General features: G+C 68.2%; 2 protein-coding genes across 7 annotated transcripts; one reads left to right on the top strand and one right to left on the bottom strand.

Moving 5' to 3' along the window:
- Positions 1-348: 348 nt before the first annotated feature.
- On the bottom strand, positions 349-5,554 carry RGS11 (regulator of G protein signaling 11). 6 transcript variants are annotated; one of them, XM_048321113.1, is made up of 17 exons: positions 5,457-5,554; positions 4,529-4,625; positions 4,160-4,210; positions 3,968-4,074; positions 3,814-3,865; positions 3,673-3,731; positions 3,426-3,502; positions 3,230-3,311; positions 3,032-3,100; positions 2,348-2,377; positions 2,203-2,264; positions 1,865-1,978; positions 1,632-1,747; positions 1,209-1,296; positions 960-1,134; positions 813-895; positions 349-743 (listed from the first exon to the last, which is right to left on the bottom strand). In XM_048321113.1, the coding sequence occupies exons 1-17, from the start codon at positions 5,514-5,516 to the stop codon at positions 617-619; spliced, it is 1,449 nt and encodes a 482-aa protein (XP_048177070.1). In that variant the 5' UTR covers positions 5,517-5,554; the 3' UTR covers positions 349-616. The 6 variants fall into 6 exon arrangements, with proteins under 6 accessions (XP_048177070.1, XP_048177072.1, XP_048177071.1 ...); XM_048321115.1 differs by having other exon boundaries at positions 960-1,098; XM_048321114.1 differs by having other exon boundaries at positions 2,348-2,371.
- A 764-nt stretch (positions 5,555-6,318) lies between these two features.
- ARHGDIG (Rho GDP dissociation inhibitor gamma) lies at positions 6,319-10,313 on the top strand. The gene is made up of 6 exons (XM_048321119.1): positions 6,319-6,454; positions 7,548-7,733; positions 8,704-8,787; positions 8,870-8,946; positions 9,622-9,685; positions 9,780-10,313. Exons 1-6 carry the CDS (start codon positions 6,382-6,384, stop codon positions 9,977-9,979), a joined length of 684 nt encoding a protein of 227 aa, XP_048177076.1. The 5' UTR covers positions 6,319-6,381; the 3' UTR covers positions 9,980-10,313.
- The last annotated feature ends 66 nt before the right edge of the window (positions 10,314-10,379 follow it).

The following is a 10,379-nucleotide window of genomic DNA, read 5'->3' as shown; positions in this document are numbered from 1 at the left end:
AGGGCCGTGGCACTCCAGCCCCATTCCAGAGGCCTTTTTGTCCCTCCCAGGGTGTCGGTGGGCACACCAGTAACGCCTGAGTGCCAGCTCAGCCACGCCAGGCTGGTGCTGCCCCTCGGAGCAAGCAGAGCCGTGGGTGATGGCTGTGCCGTGGGCTCCCGTGTCTGGGGGCTGCTCCCCTGCCGGGGTCTGCACCCTTGCCGGCTGCTGCAGGCGTGGGAGGACGTTGCTTCCAGCCCAGAGTACAGGTCACAATCCAGCCTGGAGAAGTGGGCAGCACTTTGTGCACCTCCCACCCTGCCAATGTCTCCCTGGTCCCCCTCCCCAAAAACCACGGGAGCCACAGTGTTTCCCCATGGGGGTTTTATTGTCCCGTGACCGGGGCGGGGGTGAGAGGAGGGGGTGACCCCGCACCAGGCCGGCTGGGTGCGGCTTCCCCGAGGGAGAGGAGGGTCTGAGGATGTGAGTGGGGGCTGCGGCGGGGTCAGCCTGGCTCCGGGGGGACTCTGGGGGAAATATGGCTTCTCTCCTTCAGTGCTACTGCCGGCAGGGTCCTGCGGCGGGGCTGCGTGTGCTGGGTCAGGGGGCTCCCATACTGGGGGGGGGGCTGTGGCTCTCAGCTTTCCTCCTCGGGGACGGGGGCAGTGGAAGGGCTCCTGTTCCTCTCCTCGGCATCGCCCGCGGGCAGGAGCAGGGCCGGGCTGGGGCTGGAATGCCGCTGTTTGCGCATGAAGGGGAAGACCCTGCGGGCAGAACAGGGTCAGAACCGGCGGGGACCACCCAGCGCCCCAGGGGACGGCCCCTGCCCTCACCGCTTCTTGGTCTCCGGGGGAATGATGGCCTCGGCCAACAGGTTCTTGTAGAGGTCCGACTTGAGGAACCGTGGGTAGGAGTCCTGGACGAGCAGAGGCGTCAGGATCCTGCCCAGCCCTGCACTGCCCAGCCCCGCCCTCACCCACCTTCTTCATGAGCATGTAGATGTGCATCTGGGCATCGTCCATCACGTAGCGATGGGGCGTCTTGATGCCCTCCAGTGTTCGCTCCATCGTCTTGCTGTCGATGTTCACCCAGCGCGTGGCCCCGGGAGCCAGGAACTGCCTGGGGAGTCGCAGGCGGGGTGAGCCCGGCCCAGCCCTGGGACACAGCACCGTGATGGCCTGACCACCCCCAAACCTTTCCTCCTGAACCCTCATCCCACTGGCACTCACTGGTAGATGGAGTCCACGATCTCGGCGATGCGGGACTGCTCCCCGTAGCGCAGCTCCTCACACGCCTCCCAGAAGCTCAGGTTCTCAGCTGGGGAGAGGGACATGATGCTGGGAATGGGAACACAGCACTCGGCACCCCCCATGGCCAACCCTCAAAGGCCATCGTGGCTGGGCATGTGTCCCTGTGGGACAGAGCCAGCTGGGCCAGTGGCACCAGGGAAATTGGGGCAGATTAGCTGGAAAGTACTGGGATGTGGTGGTGGATTGAGGAGTGCCAGGACACAGTAACGGGTTGGTTTGGTGGTGTTGGGGTTGGATAGTGGATTGGGCACTACTGGTGGGTTTCGTGGTGCTGGGCTGGAGTGGTGGCTCTGGGATGCCAAGATGTAGCAACGTTTCGGGGCTGGGACTTGGGCCACTCACCACTGAATTCCTTCTTGAGGAATTCAAGGAGCTGTGCCCGGCCCAGGGGGTCCATGATGAGCTCACTGAAGTTGAAGCCCCAGCGCTCCACACGCAGCTTCGTGGGGGTCGTCACCCTGTGAGCAACAACAGCATTGAGGCTGGCAGCCCATGGCAGCCTGCATGACCCCACAGACCGCACAACCCTGTCCTGCAGGTTGGGGTACTGGGGGGCCTGGGGCTGGGGCACTTACGTAGAGGCATTCATGGCCCAGTACGTGGTGTCATCCGTGATCCAGGGGTTGCTGGGCAGGCAGCCAGACATGATGGGATCGTGGGGCACATACTGCTCGTTGAACTTGATGTACCTGCCAGGAGTGGTGGCTGGAGGCAACCAGGGCCATCAACCCCAGACACCGTGGGGACATGACAGGGACGCAGTGGGGATGTGCCCGAGCTCTACAGAGCCTCGGCTCCACTCCCTGCTGAGGGCTGTGGTTCTGTGGTGCCAGCCACCAGCTGCTGTCATGTGGGTGCCCCTGTCACCCTGACAGGGACCCAGCCTGTGGCTGGGGCAGCTGCTGCCACTCACCCCTCAAGGCAGATGGAGGACTTCACCCTGGTCCTGGCCATGGCCTTCCTGCAGTACTCGATCTGGGGCCAGGCGCAGGGGAGATGTTGGGGTGCCTGGCAGCTCGTGCCCGTCAGAAGCCGCCCCCACCCCTCGCCCCACTCACCTCTTGCTTGTAGTAATCCATGTTCTTGGTCTGCAAGAGATGCACGAGGCCGGGTGAGGGCATGGTGGGGCCAGGACATTGTCCTGCCACCACCACCCTTGACAATCCAGGCACCCAGTCCCCCACCCCAGCACTCTCCAGCCCATCCCCGTGGCCTCCAGCCTCATTCCCCCAGCCCTCCTGGCTCAGCCAGCACGGCCCTGAAATGAACCCTGGCTTCCCCCATTCCACGCCCCAGTGTGACACCAGCCCTAGGTTAGTGACACTTACGTGGGCAGAGGACACAGCACACGATGCAGAGAAGAGAAAGTGGGTGGTTAGTGAGGACAGCCTGAGGGTGCTGGGGCAGCATTAGTGGGGTCACAAGACAAGGAAGGGCCTGGTGACTGCTTCTGGCACCCCAGGGTGCCAGGGCTCCCTGCAGCACAGCTGCCCTGCAGGGATTAGAGGTGCTGGCACAGGGGGCTGGTGGGTGCAAGGACAAACACACGGACTCCCCGTGCTCGGGGTGGGGGACACACGGACGTTAGCAGAGCTGGGGCTCACCCCTCACCCCAAAATGCGGGCACAGCCTGGGCTGAGATGGATGGGCACCCACCGGGGCAGCTCTACACCCCGGCACAGACACTGGGTGTGCCCTGTGCCCACTGGCAGGCCCAGGGGTGCCTGGACACCCCCACTCACCAGCTGGACACGGGTGGTGTGGCAGTTCCTGCGCTCGGGACCCTGCTCCAGCACGTTGGGGGCTCCTGGCTGCAACGAGAGCATCATGCTGGGGTCTGGGGGGAACCGCTGCGCCCCCCAGACCCGCTGCCCAGGCCGGGGCCGTGCGTGGTGCCAGGGCTGCACCCTCCAGCCCGGCCCCCCCCGCCCCGCGCTCACCGGGGGCCGGTTGACGAGCCAGTACGCCTGTTCCTGGCAGTCGATGACGATGCGGTCGCCCTTGCGCCGCTGCTTGGCTGCCCTGCCCGTGCAGAGGCAGCGGGGAGGTGCTGGCACCCTGCCTGCCCGGCACCCAGGGGTGCTCCATCCCGGCCGCTCCCCGGGGCGCAGCGGTGCCGGCCGTGCCCGCACTCACCGGAGCTGCTCCCGTGCCTGCATCACCACGAAGTCCCACGTGTGGTTGATCCGCTTGTGCAGGAGGTTGTAGTTGTCCTGGGAAGCGACAGGTAGGCACGGTGTGCGCCTGTCCCCTTGCCTGGCTCCCGGTCCTGTTGCCCCTCCAGCACAGGGAGCGCCGTGCCCTCCTCCACGGGCGAGCACCGGCTCCTGGGTGAGCCGAGACTCCCCCAGTTCATCACAGGTGTGAGGAGGGCACCGCTCACCTTCTCATGTTCGATCAGATCTCCCTGCTTGCGGATGTTCTTCTTGGCCAGGTAAATGGCTGCAAGAGAAGCGGCGGCATCTCAGGGGGGCTGGGAAGGGGTCGCAGCCCGTGTTGGTGCCAGCGGCACGGAGGCACCTACCGTAGTCCAGCTCCGTGGCCGGCCACTTGGTGCTGGTCCAGAAATAGGGGGTCTGTGGGGGAGGAAGAGGCTGAGGCACCTGCCATGGGGTGCCACGGTGCCCAGCCGGGGAGCCCCGGCGCTGGGGCTGTGCCGTGCCCCGGTGCGGCTGTACCTGGAAGCGATAGGGCGACTCATCCGCCCGCAGCACCAGGCTGCGCGGGTCTTTGAGGGGGTAGATGTAGCCGTGCTTCACGATGAGGTTGCCGAGGTGCAGCGACTCTGCGGAGTGGGACTGGGGGCTGAGTGGAGGCTCGGCAGCCCCAGCTGCCCCCGCGGTGCCGGCTGCCTGCGCCAGGGCACTCACCCTCCTCGGAGATGCCGTACTTCTGGATGAGCCACTCCACGATGTCGTTCCCTGGGGACAGAGGCTACGTTAATGGGGTGCAATGGGGTCCCCCAGACTGGACATGGCGGGGTTCCCGGCTGGGGCACCTGGCACAGGATGGCAGTGCCGGGGGTCACGCAGGGTAACGGGGGCCCTGCCAAGGACGTGCGAGCGCCCGCCCCGCGCAGCCGATGCATAATTGATCCCAGCTGCAGCACGGGGTGCGGGGAGAGCAGCGGCGCGGGGGCCGGCGGTGGGCGCTGCTGCAGTGCTGGGGACACCCGGGGAGCTCCCACACGCCTTCCCCACCCCACGCGCCTCGCGGGGCTCCCCATCGCGGGGACCCACCTGTCATGGCGTGGGGGATGACCGTGATGAGCAAGCGCTGGTTCCTCATCTTGATGCCCATGTCGGGGTCCTGCATGCTGACGATCATCCGCTCCATCTGCCGGGCAAGGAACCGCTGTGCTCAGCCCCGCGACGGCGCCACCGGGCTTGGACACAGCCTGGCTCCCCTCACTGTGACCCCGGGCACCCTGTGACCTGGACAGAGCCTGGGTCCCCACAACCCAACAGGGGCACCCAGTGCACAGCCTGGGGACAGCCTGGAACCGCGCAGTGCCCCAGGGCACCCTGTGCCCAGCCTAGGGACAGCCTGGCACACCATAACCTGACCGAGGCACCCAGCAGCCGGGCGAGTGTGTGGTGCTGGAGCTGCAGGCGCTCGTCCTCCGGGCATCCCTGGTCCGGGGAACCCCGCTTTTGGGGAGTGAGCTCAGCCGAGGCTGTGGCAGCACCCCAGCCCGGCGTGGGGGAGCAGAGCACGCAGCTCCGGGGCGCTGCCCGTGCGTAGTCCCTCGTGGGGCGGTTCCCGGTGCCCCGTGGAGGCGCCGGGGCCGGGGAGGTGCCCGCTGTCCCGCGTACCCTGGGTGGTGCTGGTCCCCCGTCCCCGGCGATCCCATGCCCGCGCCGCCGGCGGCCCCCGATGCCCTCGTAACCCCGTGCAGTGTCAGTGTCTGGTCCCCACCGTCCCAGCGCCCCGTCTGCCGGTGCCCAGTCTTCACAGTCCCAGCACCCGATCCCCGGTCCACAGGGTGCCGGTGCCCTCGGTACCTCCTCCCCACGATGCGGGTGCCCGATCCCCACAGTCCCAACACCGGGTGCCCGCGGTGCCCGCTCCCCACGGTGGCGGTGCCCGATTTCCTCCGTGCCAGTGCCCGGCCCCAGCGCGATGCCCGCTCCCCGCGGGGCGGCTGCCGGTGCCGGTGTCTCTCACCTTGCGCAGACAGGGCATCTGCAGGCGGGGGTGCCGGCCGCGGGGGCCGCCTATGGTCATCGCGGGTGCGCGCCCCGCGCCGCGCCTCTCCGCCCGAACCCGCCTCGGCCCCGCCCGGTCCCGCCCCGCTGCCCCCCCCGCGGCTGCCGCCGTCTGCACCGGGTGTCCCGAACCCCGGCCCCGACCCCCGGAGTCAATTTGCCCCCTGCCCGTGGGACCCTCGGTACGGCCCGGGGGGCCCGGACCCCTCCCCACCCCCTGAGCCTCCCGGGGCCGGGGGTGCCCTGGCTGACCCGGTGCCAGCGAGGGAGAAACACACCGCTGTGGCTGCTGGATAGCGGTGCGGGCAGGGTGCGGGCAGTGCCTTGAGGGTACTGGAAGGATGCTCGCGGGATACGAGCAGGGTGGACAATGTGCCGGCAGCGTGCGGGGCAGTGGGCAGCGCGGTCACGGTGCGGGCACTGTGAACAAGGGGCTGGCCAGGATGCGGGCAGTGCGGCCATGGCGTGGGCAGTGCGTTGAGGGTACAGAGAGGATGCTCCTGGGATGCAGGCAGTGCACTGAGGGTGCAGGCAGGATGCTCGCGGGGTGCGGGCAGCGCAGGGCGGGCGCGCCCGGCGATGAGCTCACTGCAGTCTCGCCGCCCACGAGCGGCGGGGCTGGAGCCGCCGAGGGGCGGGGGCGGGCGGGGGCGGGCAGCGGAGCCGCCGCGTCTGCGGGAGCCGCCGCCGCCCCGCCGGGCCGCGCCGGGCAGCGCCGGGAAGCGCCGGGAAGCGCAGCGGGGAGCGCGCGGGAGCAGCCGGCACCGCCGAGCGCGGCGGCAGCGGGCGGGAGGAGCCGCCGGCACCGGCAGAGCCGCGCCCCGGGCTCCGCCAGCGGCCGCCCCGCCCGGCCCCGGGGGCAGCGGGCCCGGCACGGCCCGGCCATGCTCGGCCTGGACGTGTGCGAGGCCGGCGGGCAGCTGCTGGAGCTGCTCTGGCTGGCGCTGTGCTACCGAGGTGAGCGGCGGCGGCCGGGGGGCAGCGCCCGGGGGCGGCGGGGGGCATTGCCCCGGGGAGGGAGGGCGAGCATCACTCCGAGTCCCCAACAGGTGAGCATCCCCCGGGCACCCGGTGCATCCATGAGTGAGCATCACCCCGGGCCCGGGGGAACCGGAGCGTCCCACGGGGGAGACCCCCGCTGTCTCCCTGCCACCTCGCAGCTTGTGGCACCCGGCGCATGCCACCCTGCCCTGCCACCCGTGGGCAGCCAGCGAGTCCCCAGGTGGGTACATCCCTGGGCTGGGAGTGCCCACATGCTGCCGTGACAGCCGAGGGGCAGGGCCTTGGTGGGGGGCCCAGGGGGGCAGCAGGGCTACTGCTGTGTCCCCATCACCAGCGCTGCCCTGGGGACCCACATCTTGGCCCTCTGGCCTCACACTTTTGGCCCTATGGCCCCGGGGCTGAGTGCAGGCAGTGGTCTCTGCCCCATGCTGGGTGCCCAGCACATCCCCAGGGATGGAGTTCCAGGGGCTTTGGGGAGCTCAGTGCTTGCAGTCACAAGGGGGGGGGGGGGGGGTGGGGTGGTGCAGTGGGCAGGGAGAGTCAGGGACTGTGGGGACATCACCCACCCTTGTGCCCCCCAGCAGCCTGGCAGCACCGGAGCCACCATCCCAGTGACGCCTTTTTGCACTGCAGCTGCTGGTGGTTTGGGTTTGGGGTGGGAGATGGGACTGGAGGTTGCCCAGTGGGGTTGGAGGGAGCCGCAGGGCAGTGACAAGGACTCCTCTGGGCGACACGAAGGGGGCCTGCGGGCTGGAGGGGTCTGCAAGCGCCCCCCAGATCAAGCACAGCGCATAGGCAGCAGCTCGCCTTGCTCCATGACCGTGCGGAAATGCAGCCGGCGGCAGCACCTCTGGTCTCAGCTGTGCCACCAGGCCCCGGGGACACCGAGCCTGGCGGAATTCCCCCAGCTCCGAGCAGGGGAGGCAGCTTGGCCTCTCCACGGGGATTTCCCATGTCACAGCCCAGCCACCCCCTGCCCCCCAGTGCCTTCGTGTCGGGGGGTGTCCCCCGGGGTGTCCCCGGGGCTGCCACTGCCTGTCCCCCGCAGACATCATGGCTGACAAGGAGGGGGTGACGCTATCGCTGGAGGAGGAGGAGGAGGATGCCGACGTGGCCCTGGCGTACAAGACGCCGGAGAAGAAGAGCCTGCAGGAGATCCAGGAGCTGGACCCAGGGGATGAGAGCCTGCGGAAGTATAAGCAGGCACTGCTGGGCGCCATCCCTGCTGCCGTGGGTAAGGCTGGGGGCTGCAGTCGGGTTTGGGCACCGCGGCACCCCGGCAGCCCAGCCGGGGGATGGAGCCTCAGCGGGCGCAGGGAGCTCCGGCGTGCTCGAGCAGGGAGCGTCCCGGGGGCATCCCCGGCAGGGAGGGCACATCCCGGCTGGAATCGCTCGTGGGTGCTGCCTGTGCCCCCCACCTGCGCAGAGACCCCGGCATTCCCTGCCGACAGAGTACCGGTGCCCGGGGACCCCAGTTGCCTTGGTTACGGGATCACCGCCGCAGTTTCCATAGGAACGGCTACAGGGAACCGGGAAATTCATGGGGATGACGGAGAGGAGCGAGCGGCGGGGGCGGGGGAGAGGGACACCGGGGTAACACGGCTGCCAGTGCCCAGGCGGTGCTCCCCATGGCCCCCACAGCGGCCCCCCAGGCTGGTGCTGGTCTGCACTGGGGGTCCCTGGGGTGCTCCACGGGCCGAGCATCCCAGTGTCCATCCATGAATGCACTGGGGAGGGTGCAAGCTGGGGGATGTGTGTGTATGCAAACCAGTAGGGTGCATGAGGGGTGCACCATGGTATGTGTGAAAGCTGGGGGGCGTGCAGGGTGGGCTGGGGGCGTGAATTAGACCAGTGCCCACCTCAAGGGATGCCCTGGCTGCACATGCTGCATCCTCCTCCTCTGCTTCCCCTTGTCCCGCTCCTGAGCCAGGGAATGGCACACCCTGGGAAATACCCGTGTCTGGGTCCTTTGAACGTGATACCTCAACAGGCACCGATGCCAGTGATGGGGTGACCTGAGATGCCCCTGCTCTCCTGTGTCCTGCCTGGCTGCCTGGCACTCGCTTGCTTTAACATCCCTGCCACAGACACCGTGGCCCTTCCTGCCATTACAGGGCCATGGGCAGCCCCTTGGCTCGCTGGGGTGGAGGTGATGGTGGACTGGGCATGGTGGGTAAGGTCTGAGCCCTGCTGCTTGTCCCTAGATGCCAGCGTGCCCAACGTGCAGGTGACAAGGCTGACGCTGATGTGCGAGCAGGCGCCGGGGCCCATCACCATGGACCTGACAGGTACGCCCTGGGGACACCTGGGGGAGGAGGAGGAGGAGGAGGAGGAAGGGGTACCAGGCTGATGGACCCTCTGCCTGTGCAGGAGATCTGGAGGAGCTGAGAGGTCGGGCCTTTGTGCTGAAGGAAGGGGTGGACTACAGGGTGAAGGTGTCCTTCAAGGTGAGGCGTGTGTGGTACCCTGTGCCCACTGACTGGGCATGTCTCTGCTGCCCTCACACCACGGGGTCTCTGCCCCAAGGGGTCCTTGTTACCCTGGGTCCCTGCCTTTGCATCCTGGATTCCCTGCCCCAAGTGGTCCCTGATCCCCATGGGTCCCTTTTCCCACAGGTCCCTGCCCCACAGGGTCCCTCTTGCTGCCCATGGTCCTTGCCTGCCCCAGGGTCCCTGCCTTGGGACATTTGCTTCCCACCCTTTACCCCTGGAGTCTGTGCCCCTCTGGGGGTCTCTGCCCACCCTGAGTTCCCCAGGCTCCTGGGTCTCTGCCACCCTGGGGGTCCTTGCTGTCCCCAACGTGACTGCCACCCCACGTGCCTGCCCCTCTTGATGGTTCCTGCCACCCCAGAATCCTTGCTTCTCCCAGAGATCCCAGCAATGCTGCCTATCCCAGGGTTTCCAGGAGGTCCCTGCCCCTCCTGAGGGGGGATCCCTACTGTCTCTGAGTCCCTGCTCCTCTGGAGTTACCTGCCACCCTGGAGTCCCTGCCGCCTTTGGTGATGCTGAATTCTGACAAGGGGCTGGATCCTGGAAGAGGTGGATGTCAGGATGGGTACCCAAGGCCAGGGGTTCCCATGCCATGGCGACAGTCCCCATGTCCCCCCTGCCTTCTGCCCGCAGGTGAACAGGGAGATCGTCTGCGGGCTGCGGTGCCTGCACCTCACCTACCGCCGGGGCCGGCCCGGTGAGTGGGGCTGGGGGCTGGGGGGCCGGGGCTGGGGGGCCCCCACGCTACCCTGGCCCCACTCACCCCTCCCTCCTCTCCCCTCCTCGCCCAGTGGATCGCGACGTTTTCATGGTGGGCAGCTACGCGCCGCGGGCCGAGGAGTACGAGGTGGTGACGCCGGCGGAGGAGGCGCCGCGGGGATGGCTGGCACGGGGCTCCTACCGCGTCCGCTCCCTCGTCACCGACGATGACAAGACGGAGCACCTCTCCTGGGAGTGGGGCCTCTGCATAAAGAAGGCCTGGGAGGACTGACCCCGCCCCCCGCACCCCGGCTCCCCCCGCCAGCTCGGGGACGCGGTGCCGCCGTCCCGGGGCAGCCCTGGCCGGCACCGCCGCGCTTGCCCCAGTCGCGTGAAGGGTTGAGGGGGGTCCCTTAGCGAGCGAGAGCCCGTGGTCGTGGTCTTCGCAACCAAAGTTATTTTTAATTGCTCTTTTTTTTTAAATATCGACGCCCGCCTGGTCCTCACGGCGTCCCCATCGCTGGGGCCGGGGCTGTGACCCTGCCGTGGTGGTGCCGTGTCCGGTACCCGCCCGGTCGCAGGCTGTGCTCTTCCATCGCCATTAAACCCTACAGACTGGTCTCTTACTGGTGTGTCTGTGCCTACACCGCCTGTGCGTGTCCCCCTGCTCCCTGTTCCCCGCGGCCGTATCC

The sequence above is a fragment of the Corvus hawaiiensis genome, chromosome 16, assembly GCF_020740725.1.
Source record: "Corvus hawaiiensis isolate bCorHaw1 chromosome 16, bCorHaw1.pri.cur, whole genome shotgun sequence".
Taxonomy (NCBI): domain Eukaryota; kingdom Metazoa; phylum Chordata; class Aves; order Passeriformes; family Corvidae; genus Corvus; species Corvus hawaiiensis.
This window is presented reverse-complemented; position numbering and strand designations above follow the sequence as displayed.

Bases quoted from the DNA above. Each gene is read 5' to 3' on its own strand.
- ARHGDIG (XM_048321119.1), top strand. From the start codon at position 6,382: ATGCTCGGCCTGGACGTGTGCGAGGCCGGCGGGCAGCTGCTGGAGCTG. The intron at 6,455-7,547 runs GTGAGCGGCGGC...TGTCCCCCGCAG, and splicing joins GCTGGCGCTGTGCTACCGAG to ACATCATGGCTGACAAGGAG. The intron at 9,686-9,779 runs GTGAGTGGGGCT...CTCCTCGCCCAG, and splicing joins CTACCGCCGGGGCCGGCCCG to TGGATCGCGACGTTTTCATG.
- RGS11 (XM_048321113.1), bottom strand. From the start codon at position 5,516: ATGACCATAGGCGGCCCCCGCGGCCGGCACCCCCGCCTGCAGATGCCC. The intron at 1,297-1,631 runs GTGAGTGGCCCA...CCCTCTCCCCAG, and splicing joins CCTCAAGAAGGAATTCAGTG to CTGAGAACCTGAGCTTCTGG. The intron at 744-812 runs GTGAGGGCAGGG...TTCTGCCCGCAG, and splicing joins CCCCCGGAGACCAAGAAGCG to GGTCTTCCCCTTCATGCGCA.